This window comes from Toxorhynchites rutilus, chromosome 2 (assembly GCF_029784135.1).
Source record: "Toxorhynchites rutilus septentrionalis strain SRP chromosome 2, ASM2978413v1, whole genome shotgun sequence".
In the NCBI taxonomy this organism is placed as follows: Eukaryota; Metazoa; Arthropoda; class Insecta; order Diptera; family Culicidae; genus Toxorhynchites; species Toxorhynchites rutilus.
This window is the reverse complement of record NC_073745.1, coordinates 17944609-17969308: the sequence shown is the minus strand read 5'-3', so window position 1 is coordinate 17969308 and position 24700 is coordinate 17944609. Positions and strand designations below refer to the sequence as shown.

At 40.9% G+C, this 24700-nt stretch overlaps 1 protein-coding gene across 4 annotated transcripts in view; it reads left to right on the top strand.

Annotated features, from left to right (window-relative positions):
- LOC129767008 (spondin-1) overlaps positions 1-23936 on the top strand; it is a 160540-nt gene extending 136604 nt beyond the window's left edge. For 3 of the 4 annotated variants that reach the window (XM_055767608.1, XM_055767612.1, XM_055767609.1), the window contains 6 exons: positions 20675-21300; positions 21360-22229; positions 22295-22619; positions 22682-22846; positions 22905-23062; positions 23131-23936. In XM_055767608.1, the coding sequence (XP_055623583.1) occupies positions 20675-21300; positions 21360-22229; positions 22295-22619; positions 22682-22846; positions 22905-23062; positions 23131-23439 (2453 nt within the window). In that variant the 3' untranslated portion in view covers positions 23440-23936. The remainder of the gene's footprint in view (positions 1-20674; positions 21301-21359; positions 22230-22294; positions 22620-22681; positions 22847-22904; positions 23063-23130) is intronic. The other variant, XM_055767610.1, reaches the window with a different exon arrangement.
- The last annotated feature ends 764 nt before the right edge of the window (positions 23937-24700 follow it).

Genomic DNA, 24700 nt, shown 5'->3' with positions numbered 1-24700 from the left:
TCGACAAAAAAAATAGAGGAATAGAGTGCGAGATTGGAAATTTTAAGTGCTTTCTGACATGCTGTAACTCCGCGAAAAATCAACTCGTATCGATGGGATGTGCATAATTTTAAAGCTACAACTATCAGCTATTAGAATATTTTACGTAAATATTTTTATGTTGGTGTGTGTAGGTGTAGTGGGCAACAATATCGGGAAGAAATGAAAAATCGGTTTTTCTTTGTGTTTCAAGAATATTCTGGACTAACACAATGTTTTGCTAACCAACTCAATAGCAAATCCAATTAACCTTATTGACCAGCTTTAATTTGGTTCCAAGAACGTTCCTGAAGGACCTTTCCACACAGAGATATTTCGGTTTGAATGAAAAATTACCCCTTCATCAAAACAAGATCATATTAGTTCTCCGTTCTCCGCTTCTATATGATTGGGAGTGTATATCACTTCGGCCAATTGTGAGTAGATTCACTGCAAAAAATCGAAGGTAGGTTTAGGACAACCATTTTTGATATATTTTTTTCGATTTTGCCTTTTTTTAGCACTTATGAACCACGTCGACCAGTATAAAACATAATTCAAGAGTTATAGTTTTCAACACCGAAGTCACCGAAAAAAAAAAAGATTTTTATATGATGAATGGCCGTTTCAATTTAGGGGGTCGGGTCAGGACCATCTTCCCCTACTATTGATAACACAACAATGGAAACCATATATCAACTGTCCCGCTGTGTACGGTCTAACTGTGAACAGTGGAATAAAATGAATACAAAATGAATCGTGAAGATTCAACTGGGGACGATTTGGTGGAAGCCTTGCTTGAGGGAGAATTTCAAAGAGCTTCGACTATTAACATGTGTCTTCCGCAAGTGGATATTAAGTCGTAGAAGCTGGAATTGGCTAGCACCAAATGCGAAAACTGGTGAACACAGACATATTCCTGTGGTTTAACACATTATCGTACACTAGACAAGATTATATTTACATGAAAAAATGAATAACCTGCAGAAAATGCTTCGTGTGACTATCAATTTTATTATCCTTTCCACAATGGATGTTCCGAATCCACATACGAAACGCGCGCTATTTGCGTATTCCAAACTCAGACTTTATTACATCGAGTTTATTGACTAAATTGGGAACATGTTTATCGGAAATTCACATCGATTCGCTTCGGGCATTGAACATGGAAGGAAAGATAAAAAAAAGGCGCGAGACCAAACAAAATTCATGGACTCACCAGAGATATGAACAGGACATTCAAAATTCATCCAAATCCCCGTTCGAAGTGGAATGAAGCCAATAAAAACTGCACAAATTCCGAGTAAAAACATCCCACCGAGAGGCATCATCGGGTCACGTCTGGCCCCGACCGGGTCGCACAAATCTGCACGTCCAAGGCCATCGTGGTGCCGTTGTTGACTGGCAGCGCTGATCCGGCGGGACAGCACGCGGTGACACGGGGTCGAACCGGGAAAAATTTACATACATACTTTTAATGATATATCGAGCCGCATGAAGTGCTACTGCTGCAGCACAAGATAAGTGCCGCAGATAGACTGGAGGAGAAAGGCGACAAAAAATCCGCTCCAGAAAAGGAGCAAAATTTATGACTCACCCGGGTGTCATGTGTGGGAGTGTGTGGGCTCGGAACCAGAAATGGATTTGTAGACTTAACGCGAGAAGTGGTACACGGGTCCTATCATCGGATGCGGAATTTGAATTCCTCGGCAGTTGGAGGGCTCGGCTGACATGTCCCCTACGAGCATAAGAAAATTTGTTTGTAAACATGTGAGCGATTTATGAGCCTATTTTCGTTCTGTGTGTATATTTAGCATATTTTAACTAAATCGGTATGTTTCAATCTACAATGACAAAGTTTTATTCGTATTCCAAATTCCAATCAATTTTTTTATTCCATTTTTACCTCAAATCATAAAATCCCACATAAACGACTTTCCCTAATGAAGACCCAGAAATAGCACCCACTCGAAAACCCCACAGATAAATGCTTTCCGGACCGATCGATAGAAAGACGAGCGAATGTGACAGCATTTCCACTTATGTGAATGGAAAAATCCACTCCAACTCTTTCATGGTTCCACTTTCGGCGCGTTTCCTCGATTTCGAGAGCGGAATTATTGCTCTGATTATTGCTTTCTGATAATTTATTTTCATTTGCTGTTCGTCCTTTTCGAGATGCTCCAATCGGGTGTTGGCACAGCTGATTCCCAGCTGCCGATGAGCGGCTGGGACTGCTCCAATGAAAGGTGAAATAAGTTGTGATAAATGTTTATGGCTTTGCTTTATCCAATCTTTTCGCAAACAGTTAGAATCGATTCGAGTCTCATCCGGAAACTATATTCAACGCTTCATTTACCCGCATCGTCATTTCGTGGTTGCAAAACTCGAAAGCGCGTGGAACACGCTCCGGGTAGAGACAATTTAAAAGCACTGTTTAATAGCCATTTTGGCCCACCGGTGTAATTGCTCCAATTAAGAAGTACCGGAAGGCTCCCTCCCGTGGGGGCTCAATTGGAGAAAGATAGCGGCCGTTTTCTTTAGTACTGCTTCAGCTTCAGGTGGTGCTTTATGGGCTGTATTTAACAACCGAATTTTCTCGGCACGTATTTAGGCGTTCATTTGCTGTGGGATCTTTTGGGTTTAGAAGAAACTGCTCGACTTTTATCGGGAAGATGATTATTATTGCAATTGAGGGGTGGGCTGGGTTTAATTACCGTTGGGTTGTTATTGCTCAAGTATTCTACCTATCTTAATCCAGTCATATTCTTGGTTAACAATCAGTTAAAAACGATTGAATCGTTAATTCACACTCTCGCGTAATTATTTCAAACAACGTCTTGAAAGTTATGAACTTAGTCGTTATCCACCGTTGAACAATTCAATTCGAAAACGTAATAAACAGTTCCACTGCCCGTAATGTTCGGGGGGTCTGGCCAGGTTTATAGGAGTTGCATCGTCAGCCTGATGCTGAAACCAGTCGCTGAGATTGATCATGAAAAAAATTATGAGTGGGTCCTTGCGGATCCTTTATAATGCATTATTTTTTTTCATTCTGGCTTCCAATGGCATCAAATTATCAAATCATGACTACCTACCCTCTTCAACATCACAGTCCTGTGGCAGACCTGTCATTGCAATGCTTTGTAATGTCGATTAGAACTGCATAATATAATAAATGTGTCACCTAACTTCCCCTTCAATGAATTCCATTGTGCTGTTGACGTTTGGGAAACGAATATGTGTATTGCTGACAGTTATATAGCTGGAGGCTTACTAACTCAACGTTAGCGGCTAACACAATCAAAGCTATTTCCGTTGGATCCTTTGACAGCTGTTGATTAGAGAGAAATGTTTTACGGGCAAATAATTCACGTCTGAAAGAGAACAATTTGCCACCAATTACGGCATAAATGTTGTACAGAATTCAATGCTTTTTTTTAATTCTTTATTTGAGAGGAGCCTCCTAGGCTGATTCTCCTACATAAAAAAAACATCTCCTACATAAAAAAAACTAATGGGTTGTATCTAGGACACGACCGCAGTTTTCGATGTAGAAATACGTAATTATATTATTCAATCCACTTGTTTATCACTTCGGATATTTTTTTAAAATGCATCTAGATTTTTTAAATATATTTTTAGCTATTTAATTTTTTATTACTTCAGTAGACTCGAAAGAGTCGAGTAGAGTCGAAAGCTATCAGCACTTCTCGTTTATTTGGTTCAACTCGCATCAGACTTTCTCTTTCCCACTCAGATATCGATCACAAACTATGAACCCTTTTACTCCTATATTTCGCTTGAGATGTGATCGAACCCCACAACATGCAACAATAAGGTTACCCTGCTGGAATTTGAAAGCATTCTTTCATGAAATATACGTTTATCTGAATAAATGCAGTGTATATCTATAAAAATTCTCGTGTGCTGCTCTTCTTTGTCGTAGCACACATCGATGGCTGCTACGGGGCTTCCTCTCCTTGTATCGAGATGTGTGTGTATGTGTGTGAAACCAGCATTAGGCATGAATGATATCCGCTCGTTGTGTTATGCTAGCTTACTCGCATTTGTGTTTCATTCTATTCTTTTTTTGGTTTCCGCATCTAGCCCTGAGAAGGGCCCTTGTGGAAAGAGGCACTATCCCATACTCCCCCGACAAGAAAACAATCCTCTACCGCTCGACGTCCTGTGGCAACCATGTTGCTTCGATGACCACCAAACGAGAAGTGGTGTGGCTTCAGGTTAGGTTAGGTTTTGTATTATAGCGACTTTAAACTTTTTCAGTTCATTCGTCTCTAGCCTTGAGAAAGGCTCTTGGAAAACTTTACTCTACTCCTGCACTACACCTCCATCCTCATTGCCTTGAGAAAGCCACTCGATCCCTCGTCGTCTAGCTCGTCCAGCAACGATGTTGTCCGGCCGGTGTCCACACGAAGAATGATGTGGCTTCAAATCGCGGATGGCTTATTCAAACCAAATATGTTGAAAACGGGCAGAAACGAATGTACCAGTTGCTCGTTATTGACAGCTCTGTTCGGGAATGCACACAAATCGGTAGAATAAACATATGGGAAAATGAGAATGTTTCCAGTTTTCATTAATTTAAACTGTTTAGGCATCAGTGGATTGTAGTGTATAGTATATCAAACGAATCTCAGAGAATTCCGATTCCATTGGTGTGCAAAGTATCAGAATTTGTTCGCTGTGAAAATAGTTATTAACGTTAACTTTATTTCACAAAAACGTGACCTGTTCTCTGATTTGGCACCCTTCCTGAAAGACGTAGTTCTACGTCAAAATAAATAATTGATTGTGCGATACTTTCGTGTCAGCGTACTTTCCACTTTAAGAATGTTTCCAAGAGCTTTAGTTTTGGTATAACCATTTTTGTGGCCAAAATTTATTGTTGTATCGCCCACACACTCTCAAAATGGATTGCTGGTCATGTTTTTTCTCGGAATAAAAGAAGCTACACGATCAGGTGGAATGTGTGTGGTTGTTCAATAGTATTTGAGAGATGATATCTTTCTTTCAAGGCACTAACACTCCCAGTGGAACTTCCGCCGTCTCAACGTACATAGGCATTACTTGTGTCATTTGTATTAGTGATACTTAGTTGGGATTTCTTATGCTAAATTATACGCCACGATTGTGTTCTGGCAAGCTCTAGATACGCCACACTGCAAGTCGGAAAAAAATTCTTTGATGAGAAACCCATCGACTAGAACGGGAATCGAACATTATTACGAACGAACGACTTACGAACGGGAATTAGCATTATAATGCTAATGTGTGACGCTAACTACTCGAATACGGGAGCACATTTTGATATGACATAAATCAAGAATAAGCAATCCGATGCAAAAGGTTTTTTTTTTCTAATTTTAGGTGCCTGGTACACTAAACTTAAGATGCATATAAATGATTTCAAATTTCAGATTTCAGATGTAATATTCCGAAATTCTAGACCAATCCAGAAAGTAGCAGACGTTTTTGATTAGCGCGGCAGCGGGCGATTCTAGAGCTGCCAATTTGGTATGAAAAGATTCCTACGCTCAGTACGCATCAAGGTGTGATAGTGCGAGGTTCTGCAGAAGAAAATTTCTCCAATTGTGAAGTGCGTTCAGGGATTAGTTTTTTGTTGGCACAAAGTTAATTGCAATCCATCGCCAACATTGGGAAGTGTACAGGAATCGAACAATGAGTGAAAGCAGAGCGATTGCAGTGATTGATTTTAAAAATGGCCGCACTAATATTCACGACGACGGTTTAATCACTGAACGCACTCCAAAAGAGGTGAGTATTTTTTATTGCAGCGCACATTTTTTTTTTTTTTTTCCAATTCATTTATTTGTAAGGCTCAATCGCATGAGCTTTGCGGAGCCACTAATTCATGATTTGTTTTTACAGAATTTCAACTTAAATCTATGTTTAGTAGGTTTCGACCGATTACTCGCGGTTTACTCGAGGTTAGAGGGGCAACAATTTTTGTGGGATGGATCAGGTTAGGGATATGGATATGAGGTATCGTTGTCTCAACCGAGAGTTGCCGCACGCACTGTAGCATTGTGCATAAAGATCAGGGATAGCATCTGGTGTTCGACTATCTGTCGAGGGGGGGCGACGGTGAGATGAGGGGACAAGACAAACAAACTAATAAATTTGCAGCGCACATCTAATTAGTCACAGTGAAAAAATTAAGAGATATACTGACCTCTCGCTACCACGACTTGTTGTGCACTAAGCGGTAAATTTTTGACACCAAATGGCGGCTCTAGCTCCACCCACCGTCGTACTAGCAAAAACGTCTGCTACTTTCTGATTAGTCCCTCGTGATATGAATTTTCATTTGGGTAGTGTATGTGCGTGTATTCTTTTTTTTCAATTGTTGTCTTGGTTATCGAAACGGTTTATATTTTGTTCAGTATTTGCTTATAGTTTAGTTGATTTATGATTTGCTCCTGATTGTTAACTTTATAAGCTTACGAAACATATATTAAAATTATTGAGTTAGACATACAGCATATATAATATTGAAATGACAATTTTGTATTTGTGTGCCAGATTCGAACACTGAGTTTTGGTTTCCATGTTCGTATTCTGGAATTTTTGTTTTTGTGTTTAGATCCGTTTCACTTATTTGTTCATTTATATTGATGCGAATGTAAACGTGTATATTAGAAATATTTTCGCTCCCAGATTGTTAGGTCTTCTCGGTATGCATATCGATATCCTTCGTCGCTGCATGCTAAAACATACCATAAATTATAGATTATACTACGCGCGATAAGCGATAAGTCACGTGATATCGTTTCGCGAAGGCGCCATGTACAAATTACGTGACGCCAAAAATACAGATTGTGAACCTCGTCCCCCCTACGTACCACAACACTAAGCAAGTAACGCAACTTCGACTCCACTCTCCCCTTCACGCGTTCCGTACTTTGTGCAAGAAGTCCATGTAACCAAGAATCACCCCTCTGATCACGACCATCATTCTAACATTTTTTCTCTTCCTCTAGTGTCAGGTGACTGGCGTCGTGATTGACTATTAAAGGTTCGAACCACCGAAACTTGTGTGTTGTTTGCGCAACTTCGCTGGTTCAGGACAATCACGGCGGAGCGACTAGGACGGTACAGTCTACCCAAGCTCAAACTAAAAACACAATCATTCAATGCATGATCACACGGCGAGTTTTCATCATATGATAGTCATATTTCGCGCTTTAACAATTCATGACTTTATATATTTTCGCGATACTGTCTTATAATGCCTAAAAAATATTCCTTGTTGACTTGGGATGAGTTCATGAGAAATGGCATCGTTGTAATCGATAAAAAATCCAGCTTTTTCATGATTGAAATCCACGTGGTGTTCGGTCTTGACTCACTTAAACAGTTGATTGATGTCACGCTCGTGTGTCGAACTCATATATCCACGTCTATTTTCCATCAGTTTTATCACGAGATCTAGTTAATTGACACTAAAATAGCAGAGTGTGAAATCCTCATCCAAATTTATTTAAGCCCGATTCGAAGGATATGTTGACAATCTCAGATATGTCTTCGATAGTCAATTTGCCATATTTGATCAACTTTTTTTTTCGATTTCATCATAACGAGTTTTTCAGTTTTCAATGTTCGCCCAGAACGAGCATAGTTATCATAAGCTTCACGACTTTCAATAGCGCATCATAATCCTAACATTCCGGCAATATTTTTAATGCGTCGAAAAACTTGATTCTATGTTGAAATATTCATGGCAATTTAAATTTTGTACTTTCTTTCCAATCCTCATTCCTTTAAAAAGTTTCATATAGGTTGATGATGTCAAAACGTCTGACCTTGACAGATATTATATACGGTAATTCGGCGCATACGGTCTGCCAGACCGAGAATCAATGAGGTGGTTGAATTTAATGACTATAAAAGCTGAATGCAGTCAATGAAAAAATATTTTCTGGAATTTGGAATATTTTTTGACGTAGAACTACGTCTTTCAGGAAGGGTGCCAAATCAGAAAACATGTCACGTTTTTATGAAATAAAGTTAACGTTAGTACCTATTTTCATTGTGAACGAATTCTCATGATTTGCATACCAATCGAATCGGAAATTCTCTAAGATTTCTAAATTAATGTGCCTGGGGGAATCCGCTTTGCAAATACATGCAAGTCGGGGTTTTTTTTTTGGTGTTGAGTACTTTTGTTCTCGCTTGTGAACTTGTGAATGAACTTTCGCGGTTCGAGAACTACGTAAACATGAGATGCGCAATAATTTCAGAGAGACGTAAAATACAATGATCATTTGACAATTCATCCGTTCATATATTTTGGTAGCCCTAGGCATCATATCAGACGTAAAAGGACTATTTTAAAAATTTTGATGTATTCTAAAATAATATTCGAAGCGGTAAACAAGTAGATTGCATAATATAATTGCGTAGTTCTACGTCGAAAATATGCGGTCGTGTCCTAGATACAACCCCTTACAATTTTTTTTAAATAAATACCAATAACGCCTAAAAATACACAATAGCAGTCTTACAGAGGCACGCATAGTCTGAGAGTATACGAGTGACGCGCGAGTATAGGAGAGTTAATGGAAAATGGCGCAGTTTAACGAAGCTGAAACATTGTATTGATGTCACTAGAATGGTTCCCAAAGCGTAACAGAAGAAACAGTTCCGAAACGGATTCATCGCATAGTACAGCAGTTAGCATTCAACTTCTTCACTAAATTATTATCCGAGATGTTGGGATCAGCCTAGACTTTCCGAATTACCTCCTAACGCAGCTGACGATCAAGAGTTTCCACTCTGACGTTTGGCTTCCAATGTATGGGCAGTCGTAACAGTTTCCTTGCACTTTTCAATTACTTACGCCATTGTTTAGTAGTTTTGTGTACATTGTGTCTGTGCTCATTTATTTTTCTTTTTTCCTCTGGTGAAACCCAAAATGACTGATAGACCATCAAAGTCTATCAAAGATTGAACTAGTCAAAGTTTGAAGTAAATTATAGGAGCACCTCTACGCAAATCACACCAGAAGTACAATATGCTACGCGATTTTCAGAATGAACGATTCGTAACTTTCGTTTTCATGAGTTTGTGGGTGAGGAATGCGTGTAATGTGGGAAGCAGTGTTGCCACACGTACAGATTTTTGTGGAAAGGTTTTTTGGTTATTTTTGGTACAGATTCTTTACGGTACAGATTACAGATTTTCGTGAAAAAGTACTGATTGGTACAGATGTTTCCGCGTGTGAAATTTTTTTTTCGGTCAGTATTATTACTTGAAATCACACATTACATTCACCTGAGAATAAATTTCTTTACGGGAAAATAAATTCATAATAAAAATTGCGCCCAGGTAGCTTTGATACGTAAGTATTTGAAGTAAGTAAATGCAGACATAAAGTTGGTAAGTAAATATAATATTTTTTATTTTTTTTTCCAAAATATATTTTTTATTAAGGCACATGTGGCGTTAGCCTGACGGGGCCGGGAGTCCAATATTTTGACAATTTTTGTCTTACAACTATGTTAGTAATATGTAACCGATTACTCGCGGTTGGCTCGAGGTTAGTATTACAAGTGTTCTCATAATTGGTAAGTCGCAGTCTTCGATGCTCTGTACGTGTGCTCGACACGGGCTACTTCCTATTGGGATGCAGCTGACCATTAATCAGCAACGCTCCCTAGTCTGTACCCCATATCTAGCGTGGTGCGTCTTTCTCGACTCGAGGAATCCAGGATAGAATGGTCACTAGCCGGCGCAATCATCAGCTCGTGTAGAGTTGTCATGAGCGGTACAACCTTTCGCTCTTGTTGAATCATCAGTGGACTGCACAACCTTTGGCCCGTGCATCTGTAAAGAGTGTGTGTATGTATTGCCGCGACTAAGTAAAAGTTTATCGATCGGATAGGAGGGATATGAAACGGGGACACAACGAAGGAAACATCATTAAACGTTGACATCGGCGTTTCTGAGGAACAGGTATAGATGAAGCAGAAGATCAGGATCCCGGCTACCTAAGATATCCCGGACGGGGATAAAAAGTATGCAAAAAATGGATGGTAAGTATGCAAAAGTATGGGAAGCAAACTTGGTTGGAGATGCCTGGTGAAGGGTGCACGTCGTGGGTAAGGTAATCATGGTATAAAGACATAAAACTTGACTGAGGAGTCAGTTGGAGTAGATTTTCGAAGTTATCAATCACCAATGGATTCATGATCTTGCAACGGATGAGAAATCTGTAGGATAATTCTGTGAACCGAAGAGTAAGCGGGGGTACTCCTGCCAAGACTTCGAGACTCATCGTATGTGTCGAATGCAAACACCCCATGGCTATACGCAAGCAACGATATTGTATCCTCTCCAGCTTGAGAATATGAATCCTGGCAGCTGATCGGAAGCAAAAACTGCCATATTCTAACACTGACAATATCGTTGTTTTGTACAACTGAATGAGGTCTCCTGGATGGGCACCCCACCATGTTCCGGTTATTGTTTGGAGAAAATTGATTCTTTGCTGGCATTTCTGTTTCAAATACGCAATGTGTCTCCCCCAGGTACATTTAGAATCAAAATATACACCCAGGTATTTGAAAAACATAGAGTGTTGGATCGTTTTGCCGGATAGGTGAAGCTGGAATTGGGCGGGTTCGTGCTTCCTAGAAAAAACGACCATTTCAGTTTTCTCCGTAGAGAATTCAATACCCAGCTTGAGGGCCCACGTGAACAGATTGTTCAGGGTATCTTGCAACGACTTTTGCAGAACGACGGGATTAGTACCCGTGATGGAAATAACTCCATCGTCTGCAAGTTGTCTCAGCGTGCAGTCTCTAGTTAGACAATCATCCATATCATTGACGTAAAAACTGTACAAGAGGGGGCTTAGGCAGGAGCCTTGCGGTAGGCCCATAAAACTGTAACGAGAAGATTTTGAGTTGCCATGAGAGAAATTCATGTGCTTTTCTGACAGTAAATTGTACAGGAAATTATTCAGAATTGGTGAAAGTCCACGATTATGAAGCTTCTCTGAGAGAATTTCCATGGAAACTGAATCAAATGCCCCTTTGATATCGAGGAAAACGGAAGCCATTTGTTCTTTGCGAGCAAATGCGATTTGGATTTCAGAAGATAGCAGCGCGAGACAATCATTTGTCCCTTTACCTCGGCGGAAGCCAAACTGCGTATTTGACAGCAAATTGTTCGTTTCAACCCACTTGTCCAAACGAAGTAGAATCATTTTCTCTAACAATTTGCGAATACAGGATAACATTGCAATCGGCCTATACGAGTTGTGATCGCAAGCCGGCTTGTTGGGTTTCCGTATGGCTATCACTCTCACTTGTCTCCAGTCATGCGGGACAATATTCAGCTCCAGAAACTTGTTGAACAAGTTCAGCAAACGCTGTTTTGCCAAGTTGGGAAGATTCTTCAACAAGTTGAATTTAATCTTGTCCGACCCCGGAGCTGAATTGTTACATGAGAGAAGTGCAATTGAGAATTCTACCATCGAAAAATTCTCATAATCGCCTTGGAGCGGAATGTCGCGTACGACGTTTTGTGCAGGAACGGAATCGGGACAAACCTTTCTTGCAAATTTGAAAATCCAACGGTCAGAGTATTCCTCACTTTCATTGGTATGGTTCCAGCCACGCATTCTCCTAGCCGTATTCCAAAGAGTACTCATAGCGGTCTCCCTTGACAAACCATTGACGAACTTCCGCCAATATCCACGCTTTTTTGCTTTAATCAGACCTTTTAGTTTGGCTTCTAGAGCTTGGTACTTTCGAAACCATTCCACTAATCCAGTTTTCCTGAATTTTTTGAAAGCGGATGATTTTTCAAGGTAGACCTTTGAACATTCCTTGTCCCACCAAAGTGATGGAGGACGACGTCGGAAAGTGGTAGCCGGTACACGTTTCTTTTGAGCTTGAAGTGCGCTATCGTAAATCAAACTTGATATAAAATTATACTCTTCAAGGGGAGGAAGTTCATGCATCGAAATGATTGCTTCAGATATTAATTCTGCAAATTTTCTCCAGTCAATATTTTTCGTGAGGTCATACGCAGTATCGACTGACTCACTAGATTTTGATTCATTGGCGATCGATAAAATTATTGGTAGGTGATCACTACCGTGGGGATCTTGGATTACCTTCCATGTGCAATCCAGGGATAATGAATAAGAGCAGAGAGATATGTCTAGCATGCTTGCCCGTGCAGGAGGGTTGGCTATTCTGGTTGCTTCCCCAGTATTTAAAACTGTCATGTTGAAGTTGTCGCACAGATCATAAATCAACGTGGCACGGTTGTCATCGTAGAGTGACCCCCATGCTGTTCCATGGGAGTTGAAGTCACCTAAGATTAACCGCGGCTCCGGCAATGCCTCGATAATATCAAAGAACTGATGGCGGCCTACCGTAGTCCTGGGAGGAATATATATTGAAGCAATGCAGAGTTCTTTACCATTGATTTGTATCTGGCAAGCGACAACTTCAATGCCTGTAATCGATGGGATAGTGACTCTATAGAAGGAGTGACGTTTTTTGATCCCCAATAGTACGCCACCAAACGAGTCGTTACGATCTAGGCGAATAATGTTGAAATCGTGAAAATTCAGCTCGTCGGCTGAACAAAGCCATGTTTCACAGAGAGAAAATACATCACAGTTAGAACTGTGAACTAAAAAATTTAAATTGGTCTAGTTTAGGGATGATGCTTCTGCAATTCCACTGTATGACAGTGGTCAAATCCTTGACCTCTTGCGCTGAATTAGGCATCGAGGGAAATGAACGCTGCTAAAAAGCCACATTTTTCTTTCAAAAATGTTCTCACAACCGGAAGCAAACATAATACAATGCTTTTAAAAGGATCATTTATATTTAAAGCATTTAAAATGTTATCCACAAGGTCTGAAAGCGCAAGCAGGCCAGGTAGTGGCTGTTGCTTCGACCGCGAAAATGGAACAGACGTGTTCGTTGTTGTTCCGGGAAGTGCTGAGGACCCCTGGTTGGTAGCATGACCACGTAAACCGGGAGGTACTTGCTTCGGCCTATTCTCAGCACGTTCAGTTCGAGGCTTCATTCCAACTTGGGAAGTTTCGGTATTCTTTCTGGGGAATGGTGGAAAAGAAGTAATTTTTCTTTTCCTGATGGCACCCTGCGATGTACCGGAACATCCGGCATTGGGAGCGTCAGCAACAGGCTCGTCGTTCTGCAGAATGGAGTAGGGATTGTCCTGTGTCGTTGGCACGGAACTCTTAAGCATTTCTGCAAAAGTCCGCTTGGAACGTTCCTTTAAGGAACGCTTGAGTTTTTCCCCTCGTTGTTTGTACACCGGGCATTGAATAAGATCATGAGGAGTCCCGCCGCAATGAAGACACTTGTGCTCTTTCGCGCAAGGATTCTCATCATGGCTCTCTCCACAATCTGCGCAACGTTTTTGATTTCAACAATAGGCGGCCGTGTGACCGAGTTGCATACATTTGTTGCATTTCATTACCCGGGGTACAAACAATCGAACAGGTAAACGAAGTGCCCCTATTGCAACGTAATTTGGAAGGGCGGAACCCTCAAAAGTCACACGAAAAGAGTTTGTCCGATTGAGAATTCTTTTGTCATTTTTATGTGACACAGATTTCAGTCGATCGCATGCAAGAATCTTCACAGTTTTTAGTGTGGAGTTCTTGAAGCGACCGACACCATCGATTATCTCTTTTCGGGTCAAACCCTTTTCGGTTATTACGCCGTCTATTTCGACGTTGCAACAGGGTACGTATACACGATACTCAATCGCAAAGAGGTCGCAGCGCGTTATTTTGTTCGCTTGGGTCCTGCTTGAGACGACAACTCGTAGTTTGTCTGGCCCCATCCGTGTAATTTCGGTAACGTCAGAAAAATGTTGAGTTAGTTCCTTCGAGATACGAATGACATTGAGAGGTTTGGATTTTCGTCTAAAGTACACAATGAATGGGCCTTTGGAGCCTTCAGGGTATTCTTTAGGACGAAAATCCTGTTTCTCGTCGATTTCCTCATCTTCGGAACTATCAACTTCGTAAACAGAATTTTCTACCTCAATTTCTGCTTCATCCTCCTGCTCTTCAGGAGGAGGTTCGGTATCAGAAATATTCAATTGCGTCAACGGGGGGTCCTTTCCGCCCTCAGCCATATTAGAAAAATCGGCCAACTGTTCGATATGAACAGAATATAATAATTATCAAAATGAATAAGTAAAAAAAAAATATTATAAGATTATGCTGCGGATAATATTTATATTAATTTATTTTATTTATATAAAATTCTAAAATGAAAAAAAGTTCCAATAAAATTTCAACGGTAATGTAACCAAGAAAAAATTGACACCCCTAATGCCAACGTTTGCCGATTTGGTAAACACACAGATGAACAATGGTGTAAATCGAGCACAGATGGTAGAAGGAATGATAGGAGGACAAAAGAAAAATAAACTTATACTTGCCGCTGCTGTGTGGCGTGTGTGATAAATCCGTCTGAATTGTATCCTCTGCGTCTCGGTCGCGCACCACTTTGAGCTTCGCTCTACTCGCAAGCGCAACCGATGAAAAAAAACACAGTCTGATTCGATGTGGAAAAAAACACCTTTGTTGGATCGTTTCGAAAACCTATCCGATCTACTTGCGAGTTATCGAACGATATAATATTTTGTAGTTAATAAATGAGTATTTTTTCATGCTTTATGACTTTTCTTCACAATGAATATTTTCGATGGTACAGATTTTTTGAAGAAAAAGTACAGATGAGGAAGATTTTTTAACCCTTCTGGTACAGATAAAAATGTGGCAACACTGGTGGGAACGTGTATGTATACGTGTGAGTATCATCACTTTTTGCAATCCTTGTAACTCGTACCTACAAACACCCATGTCTCGTACTTGAGCTACTCTTGACAAAGGTTGTACTGCGATAGAATGGTCAAATGCAATTGGTTTGGTCTTTCGATGGAAGGAAATGATACTACATTTTGAGATGTTAATTTTCATGAAATTGTGAGTTTATGAAAAGGTTCTATAGAAACATTTCAGAAACCAAATGAAAGCTAATTGATAAGGTTAATTGAATTTGCCATTGAGTTTGTTAGCAAAAAATTGTGTTAGTCTAAAAATTTGTAAAAAAAGCCAAAAAAAACTATTTTTTTTATTTCTTCCTGATATTGTTGTCCACTACGCTTACACAACATAAAACAACATAAAAATAAACATAAAACAACACAAAAATATGTACGTAACATATTCTATTACCTGAAAGTTGGAGCTTTAACATGATGTGTATCCCATCTGTATGCGTTTATTTTTCACGAAGTTACAGCATGTCAAACATTACTCAAAATGTTCATCTTCGCACTCTGTTCCTCTATTTTTTTTGTCAAGTGTATATATAGATGTTAACTATTTTTTGATACTTTTTAAATTTCATTTGATTATTTTCTTTTCTGTTGCAGGAAAACGGTTCTTTCAATTATCTCTCTATTTTTTATCCCATCTGTTTATTTCTATCATTAGGCTCATTTAGCAATTCAGTTGTAACAGAGCCGAATTCATTCGTGTACATTTTTATCTTAAGATAACTTTTGTTGTGTATAACACTGTAGCCATTTTTAGGCGTAAGAGTATTCCTGTCCATCGATAAACATTTGTTTTATCTATTACACAGTAGCCGTTCAGGCGTAAGAGTATTCCTATTATATCGATACATAACACATGTCGCCTTTTTTTGCCGTAAGAATATTTCTATTGTTCGAATGTTCACAGCGGGACTGTTGATATGAGGCTTGCATTGTTGTGTTATTAAAGTGCCAATTATCGATGCAGCAGACCGAAAATGTGAGCGATAAGGGACTGGGATTACCGTCACATGATGATTGTTGCGTGGACGTAGGAGCTACAATAGCACACAAAGATGTTCAGTTGAGGGACCCTGAGTTATGAGCTCATGATCGTTCGCTTAGTAACGGACACGCAACTAATTAGGCTACGAAGACCCCCTCTCTATTTGTAGTTCATATACAACTGTCGATTCGTTCTATAAGGACATTAACATAGTGTCCGTCCGAAAAAGACTGCGACAAAGCGTTTATTAGAAGAAAACATATTCAAATGATAGTTGTTTCCAATATTTCCAATTTTTTTACGTTTATATGACAACTAGCAACGGTGCATACTCGATAAAACGATGTTGGTTTCGAAGCAATACATTTGTCCACCAATTCAATATCTTCAATATCCCTCGAACCGTGTTGCATCGATCAAAACAAGTGGGTTAGAGGCGAATGAACTGGAAAGTTTAAGGCATCTCTAAAACAACGAAGGTCAAGTTAAACAAGTGGTAATCAGAAAACGCAATATATAGTATGCACATTGGTCGAGGAAAAATTTCCCATGCGAGCTGCGTCATTATTTCACGAGGAATTTTCCAGTGTGTGGCCGAGCATTGTATTAAAGGAGAAAAACATAGTGCTTTGATCAAAGTTAAAAATCCATAATTATTGATTATAATTTACAAACGGTGAAAATAGATGAATCATAATCATAGATCGGAGCAGGGTTGTCACTTTTTCATCTGTACCAGACTGCCGGTCTACAAATAATTGTCCCATGTTACTTTTTGACAATTTTCATTTTTCTTCATAAAACAATTTTTTATGAGCTCTCAACAGCAATTTAAGGGTTTTACCATTCATTCCCGCTTATTTTTTGTTTAAAAGTGTCGAAAAACCATCACGTTGGAATCACATTTGAGAAAAAAGAAACATGAAAAAACGAAAATAAAAAAAAATCAAAGCATGATTTTTTTTAGTCAATGTAATTTTGGATTGATTTTGCCCTGGAAAAATGATTTAGAATAAGAACCATTCATAGAATAGTGGTCATTGAATATTGGAATAATTTGTTACTGAGAAACAGAAACAGTTGTAGGGGAAATCAAGGTACAACCGGGACCCTAAGGATTTCCACATATTTCCAAGACCTCCCTTGTTTCTTTTATTTCAAATCGTTACGGAACCTCTCTTCAACTGTTCAAGAACCATTCTACAGTATCTGTTGATCATTTTTTGAACAAAACTCGAATTTTGATAGAATACAAAAGTTGATGTTTTCAGGTGAAACAAATCGGAGTGCGGGTAAAACCGACATCTTTAAAGAAACGAATCAAAACTTGCTACAACATTTGAACAGTATTAGCAGGCTACCCATGTACTATGTGGATACTTTAAGAGGGGAGAAGGTGGATAGTTGCAAATTCTATGTCATTGAATTGCTCAGATTTTGAATGATAAAAAGCAAATGTATTTCAACTGCAAGAAAAAGCTGTCCACTGACAGTTTATTGAATCCCTCAGCTCTCACCGCTGATAAGGACCGTATCGTTAATTATGGGTACGCTCAAAACACAGCTTTATTTCAAATATTGCATTTATTTTTCAGTTCTGATATCAAAATATTGTATCTTATGAATGAAAGAAAGGAGTAACAGTAAAAAATAATCAAGATTCTGATTTTCGCGCCAATGATCGCACCTGCTTCTTGATGTCCCTCATTAGGTTCTGGACAACCGTCTCATCGACTTGTTTGCTCACATTTATCCAATCCTTTTTGAACTGCTCAAGGTCATCGGCTGCCTTGTCCTTCTTCCGCAGTCGTCCCTTCATCAAAGCCCAAAATTTTTCAATAGGTCTTATTTGTGGACAATTTGGAGGATTCATCTCCTTTTCCACAAAATCGACATTATTCTCGCGATACCAATCCAAGGTCAAACGTGCATAGTGGCATGATGCCAAATCAGGCCAAAATAGTGTCGGACCAGTGTGCTTTCGGATGAGCGGTAACACACGCTTTTGGAGACATTCTTTCCGGTAAATTTCACCATTCATATTCCCGAGAGTGAAGAAAGGAGATGATTTCATGCCACATTGACAAACAGCTTGCCAAACCAGCACTTTCTTACCGAATTTTTCGCAAAAAATTGACTTCTCCGCGTTCGGGACATCTGTTCCTTGCTTTACAGTGTAAAACTGTGCCCCAGGAAGAGTTTTGTAGTCCAGTTTGACGTAGGTTTCATCATCCATGACGATGCACAGTTCGCGTTTGCTTAAAATCCCATCGTAAAGCTTACGGGCACGGGTTTTCACGGAACTTGCCTGAATTTGGCTGCGTTTGGGACATTTTTGCTTTCTATATGCCTTCAGTGAGTTACGTTCTTTGGCACGTTGAACCATACCGATTGATGTTCCACACTTTTTTGCGCAATCCCGTATCGATAATTCCTTTTTTCTTTCAAATTGCCTGCAAATCTTTTTATCCAAGTTTGGCTTGGATGGCCCAGGTTTTCTGCCGCGACCGGGTAGATCCTTCAATGTATTATACATACCAAATCGCTTGATAGCGTTTTGGACCGCATGGACGCTTACTCCTTCCGCCTTCGCCAATTTTCTCATTGATATTCCTGTTTCGGAGCAGTATCTGGTCACAATGGATTTTCGTTTTTCTTCTGTTAGCCCTCTCATGATTGCACTTTTAGGAAAAAACGATCTTTTAACAATGCTAACTGAACGCTAACTGTGTCAACAACAGGAGAAAAATAAACAGCTGTCAAAACAAGCTATAGTCTTTTTCAGACGGAGACTCTAAGGCGTACCCATAAATAACGATACGGTCCTTACAGTCTTAGGTTTGCGGAACGATTCGGATTCCGGTCTAGAAATCTCAGCTAGCAGTTTTTCGTTTTGAGAGGATGTTTCACTGTGTTTTTTGACGTAGAACTACGTCTTTCATTAAGGGTGCCAAATCATAAAACAGGTCACGTTTTTATGAAATAAAGTTAACGTTAATAACTATTTTTGCCGCGAACGGATTTTGGCGATTTACATACCAAACGAATCGGAAGTTCCCTAAGATTTGATTGATATTCTATACATCACAATTCCCTGGTGTGTAAGGGTTAAAGTTCATGAAAACTATAAGCGTTCCCATTTTCCCATACATTTGTTTTGTCCATTTGTGTGCTTTCCCGAACAGAACTGTCAATAACGAGCAACTTATCGACGACCAACGGAGGGGAAATAGTAGGATTGAAAGTCTCCGTAAACGAAAGAAAAGCTGTTAGAGGCGAATGAACTGCAAAGTTTAAAGCCTCTTAAAAACAAAGAAGAAGAAGAAAGAAAAGTAGAGGAATGAAGGGGAATACTTTCCTAGAGTATAAACAGTGGATCTCGCTGAGGCAAACTTTCATTCGGCATCGGACTGTTGAGCAATCCAGTTCACTTTGCTTTCGCTGCGCTTCGATCTAAGATTGGACCCCACCAGTGCTAATCCAACTTGGATATCGTCGTTTGGTTTTTCTGTTCGTTTTTCACGTTATTCGTATCGTGTGTTTTTTTTTCCTCGTCATAAATTGGACGCTTCGCGTAGTGTGTGATGAGCAAGACGAAGAGGAAGGCAGGCTTGAGCCCTGCAAAAAACGAACGCATTGCCAGGGGCAATAGAATTTCGAGGCAAGCGTCATCTAATGATGCACGTGATGTTGGTGCAGTGAAAAGCGCTCGCACTGAACCGAACCTTCGCGAGTGTGACATCGCATCGAACAACAGCGAAGTAGGCGATTTCGGCGCGTCGGTCGAAAATGTAAACGACGTTACCCAGAGAGCAACCAAAATCAAGCTCCCCCCGTTGGTGGTGAAGGCGGTCGCTCTTGACAAACTCATCAGCGAATTCGCATCGATGGGTGTTTGAGTACAAGCTGTGTGGCACAATTCAGTCTTTTTCCAAGCAGTTAACATTGTTTGTTTTCCGTCATCATAAGGGCTTCGTTGGTGCCATTGATAATTCATCAATGCATTAAACTGACGTTATGGCGGAGCAGACGTTAAGGTGCGCCAAAGCATTATAGAATAATATCCGAACGTATAAACAAGCGACTTATATAAAATAACAGCGTAGTTCTACGTCAACAATGCGGTCGTATCTTGGACACAACCTCCTATAATTTTTTTTCGGACCAATTTAAAAGCTAGACGGTTCTCAAGATCAAGCGGGTGATGTATAAATTCCTGCTCCTGGTCCGGGGTACAAACAAGGGTTTTTATCCCAGCTAAGGTGAGTATCCACGGAAGATGTGCCTATGAGCGTTGAACGAAGGGATATCATTAGCTCTGCCAAGGTTTTCTTGTTGTCATGCCCGGTTCAACACTGGTTTTGGCTTTTTTATCAGTTCGACTCTCCCGTTTTGTCTTCCAAATATAGACTCGAGACATCTACAAAAAGTAAGAACATATTTTTCTGTTAGAGAAAAGAAATACCAGGTGTTGGTTTTACCCTGTCTGAAAATGACCCCGAATTGACTCGAAATTTCTACTACTGTTTGCTGAGCGGTTCTGTTTTGTTGTTTGTTTTGACAAAAAGCGACTTCCGCAGGGGTGACTCGAAACGTAAGAAACGTCAAGTGTGTAGATGGGGCATCAGAAGATTAAAAAAAAACACTTCTAACTGATAAAATCAGGGGGTGTCGGTTCACCCTGATTTCCCCTACAGCTGAACATTTTTGTACGTTCACTATTTTCTTGTTTTAGCAAACCCTCACCATTAATCCATTCTCCATTCTCTCTACCCACAGTCAGCCTGGTCGGCATCCGCTCGATGCAAGTCCCGCACAAATTCTCCGGCTTCTTCCTGGCAGCCGAGCGGGAGATCTCGCTGAACCGGCTCGAGCTGCAGAACAGCGGCGGTGGGCTGGTCAACGTGGGAACGTTTCAACTGCTCGGGGATGCACTGACCAAGTTCAGCGAGCGTTGCCCTAATGCCGTCACGCAAACCAGTTCGATTCCGAAGAGTGAGATACAGGTAAACTGGGTTGCTCCCCCGTCCGGCAGCGGATGCATAGCGATCCGTGCGACCGTAATCGAACATCGGGACGTGTGGTACATGGACGATGGACCGTTGAGTAAAATTTTCTGCGAGGATGAAGCTGACTCGGTGGACACCCAGCCGCCGGTGCTGAAGGAGTGCTGTTCTTGCGATGAGGCTAAGTACGAGCTAACGTTTGAGGGTTTGTGGTCGAGACACACCCATCCGAAAGATTTTCCCTCCAACGGGTGGTTGACAAGGTTCAGCGATGTGATTGGGGCATCGCACACGGTGGACTATCGATTCTGGGAGTACGGTCAGGTGGCCAGTGAGGGATTGAAGCAGGTGGCTGAACACGGCTCTACGAGGATGCTGGAGAGCGAATTAAAGAATCAGGTAAGCTAACCTAATCTTCCCTGCATTCTTATAAAAATGTGAAAGTTACAATTTCTCAGAGTGACAAAATTCGAACCATCGTGAAAGCTCGTGGAATTGCCTATCCCAATGTTACCGGAAAAACTTTTGCCGTGTTTCGAGTCGACTCGAATCATCATTTGGTTTCGATTGTATCGATGATTGATCCTTCGCCCGATTGGATCGTTGGAGTCTCTGGACTTGAGCTATGTCTAGACAATTGCTCTTGGGTGGAGAATAAGATTCTCAATTTGTATCCGTGGGATGCGGGAACGGATAGTGGCCCAACATATATTTCTTCAGACCAGCCGACGAATCCTCCGGATGTAATTCGTCGGATTAAATCAAACTACCCGAATGATCCTCGTTCGCCATTTTACGAACCGAATGGCGCGGAAATGAAGCCTTTGGCTAGGATCTATTTGTCACGACAAAGGCTTTACGAGAAAAACTGTGGCACTGATAATGAGGAAGAGATCGAGAGTAAGCAGGTCTGCGAAACGGAGCCCTGGGGAGACTGGACGGAATGCAGCTCGCGCTGCGGAAAGGGAAAACAAACCCGCCGCAGAACGTACAAATTCCCCAACAAGGCTAAGCAAGCGGATTGCAAGAAGAAATTGTTCGATCGTCGGCCATGCGTTGGAACCGAGAGGGACTGTGACTATCAGACCAGCCAGGAGCTAGACGAGATCTATCAGAGTGATCCAGAGTGCGAGGTTACCGAGTTTGGACCGTGGAGTGAGTGTAGCACTCCTTGCGGCAAGGGGAACAAGACTCGCTCGAGAAAGTATAAGAAAAAGGGAGCCCGGAAGAAGTGCGAACGAATGCCAAATCCACCAAAACTGCAGCAGACGATGCCCTGTAGCTCGGAGTGTGGCGGAGACATCTCGCAACCGGTGATCAGTGCTGATGTGAGTTCTGCGAGTATCATGTGAGGATATGGTTGTGCTTCAAGTTTGTTATGTTCTTTTTGTAGATTAACCCAAAATGTAAGATGACCCAATGGTCCGATTGGGGACCATGTAGTGTAACGTGTGGACTTGGCCGAAAAATGCGCACCCGAATGCCGATCAGTCAGGCTTTGAATACGAAAATGCACTACAAACGATTCGTAAATTACTACTTAACGAAGCGGCGTCCAACCTTGGATGATGAGGAGGACGAGGAGGAAGAAGAGGACGATCTGGACAACAGTCTGCAAATTACGGATCAGAACGACCCCTGCTATGGTGTGGATACCGTCGAGGAGGTTACCTGTGGACATGACCTTCCACCTTGTGATGGGCTGTACGGAGTTCCAGGTAAAGATTGAGAGTATTTGTTGTGGAATTTTTTCTTGAAGTTTTTTTTTTGTATCGTTCAGACCTCTGTTTCTTGGAGCCGAAGATGGGAAATTGTCGCGATTCTGAGACCCGATGGTTCTACAACAGTGCCGCTAACGATTGTGCGATTTTATTCTTCTCCGGTTGTGGTGGAAATCACAACAATTTCATGTCGCGAGAAGATTGTTTAGATACTTGCAGTAAAGGTATATTGCTCGATCCATAGATTGATCCTTTATTCGTTGTTGATCCATTTATTCTCAGATCGTAAATTTACTAATATACCGATTCGTGATCAAATAAGTACCAACTCCGACTACACGACGGACATCAAGCAGGACTGCAGAACTTCCCACTGGAAGCGTGGCCCCTGTAACGTTACTTGTGGCGAAGGGTTCCGTTCAAAAACCCGATCCGTTTTGGTGAGTTATGCCCCACCATAAAATCCAATCACTCGCTAAGCCATATTCTTACCCTGTTTTTCTCACAGTTGCATCCCTCAAACGGTGGCCAGCGCTGCCCCCGGAAGCTACACAAGGTGGAGCGCTGCTTCGTGCACTGCGATTCCTCGAGGCACGATACCAATCCCTCGTGGGGTCCAAGCACACGCTACTCGACGGAACCAATCGAGTGCGTTTACTCGGCCTGGTCCGCATGGTCTCCCTGCAGTAAAACCTGCGGAGATTACGCTGTCCAGCAGCGCACCCGCTACGTGCTGAATCCGGAGAATACCCGGTACTGTCCGCATCGGCTTGAGGAGCGGAAATGTGATATAATGCCTTGTTTGCTGGGCAAGTAAGTGAAGTTTCCAGCTGCCGATGTGATGAGCCGGTGGAATCGGGGAAGGGTGAGATTTTGGCGCCTTTTGGGTTCGATTTGGAATACTTATTTAGCGGACACACGTATTTTGTAGCAGCACCCGGATGTTTAGTTTTGCATTGCATACGTAACAATGGATGGGATGAGTTGGCGGATTAGTGCTATCTTCCTTGATCGTCGCGGGCATGTTGCCGTAGTAAACACAAAGATGTACACATGTTATAAACAAGTATAAAATTAGATTAGGGAAGCAACTTTTATACAGAAACAAAAAAAAAAACAAATCAGTCGGCACAAATCAGTAGAGTTATTGTCAGTGTAAGCGAACAATAAGAGCAAAAACAAAATCATAATGTCAATCTTAAACTGTTCGAACACAAGCAATGATTTAGGGCAGAATAGGTCTAGATCATATAGATGATGAAAAAAAGTGTGGTGTAACAATAAAAATCTCCGAAAATATATCAAATTTTGACATATTCTGTTCTGATTATTGAGAAATATCCACTTCACTAACACAAACGGTGATGTCATCTTAATTGGACAAGTTTTGGTGAGCCAATTTCTACGTCACTATAGTTTTCAGTATTATTTTTTCACGAGCATCCGATCTGCATGCAATTCTATGATATTTGAATCATCCTAGCCACTCAAATCATAAGAGTTTCTGCTCCAATATAAAGCATTTTGAGTGGTTTATTTTAAAAAAAACAGGAAGTGGGTTATATCTATGGTATAACCGCAAGGGTGACGTAGGACTATCGTTGATTTAGAGATCATTTGTTTGAAGTTGAATCTAAATCCATCCTGAATGAAATATTTGGGTGACTTCAAAAACGAGAGTGTTACGTTGGAGACTCAAGGTTTTATGCATCCAATATTGGATACAAAAAACCTTGTTCTGAAGAATAATCTTCAGAAGCTTTCCTGCTAACTGCACTTGATTGACAAATCACAAAACCAAATGTATGTGGTCGCAGTATTATATGGATAGAAAACATTAAAATAAACTCGCTTGAATGTAATTTTCAATTCCAAGGGGAACTGGCAGATTATTTTTCAGCAACGATCATTTTTTTCCAGGTTTCCTCTCGATAACCAGCAAACGAAAAGAGTTGCGCGCGTGTATGTGTGTGTGTGGCGGCTGCTTCTATGCCTTCCCGAGGAACCGTATTTCGATGCTGATACTCTCTTGGTCACGAGAGTATCAGCATTGGTTTTCTGCGCTCCCTCACAGTTAA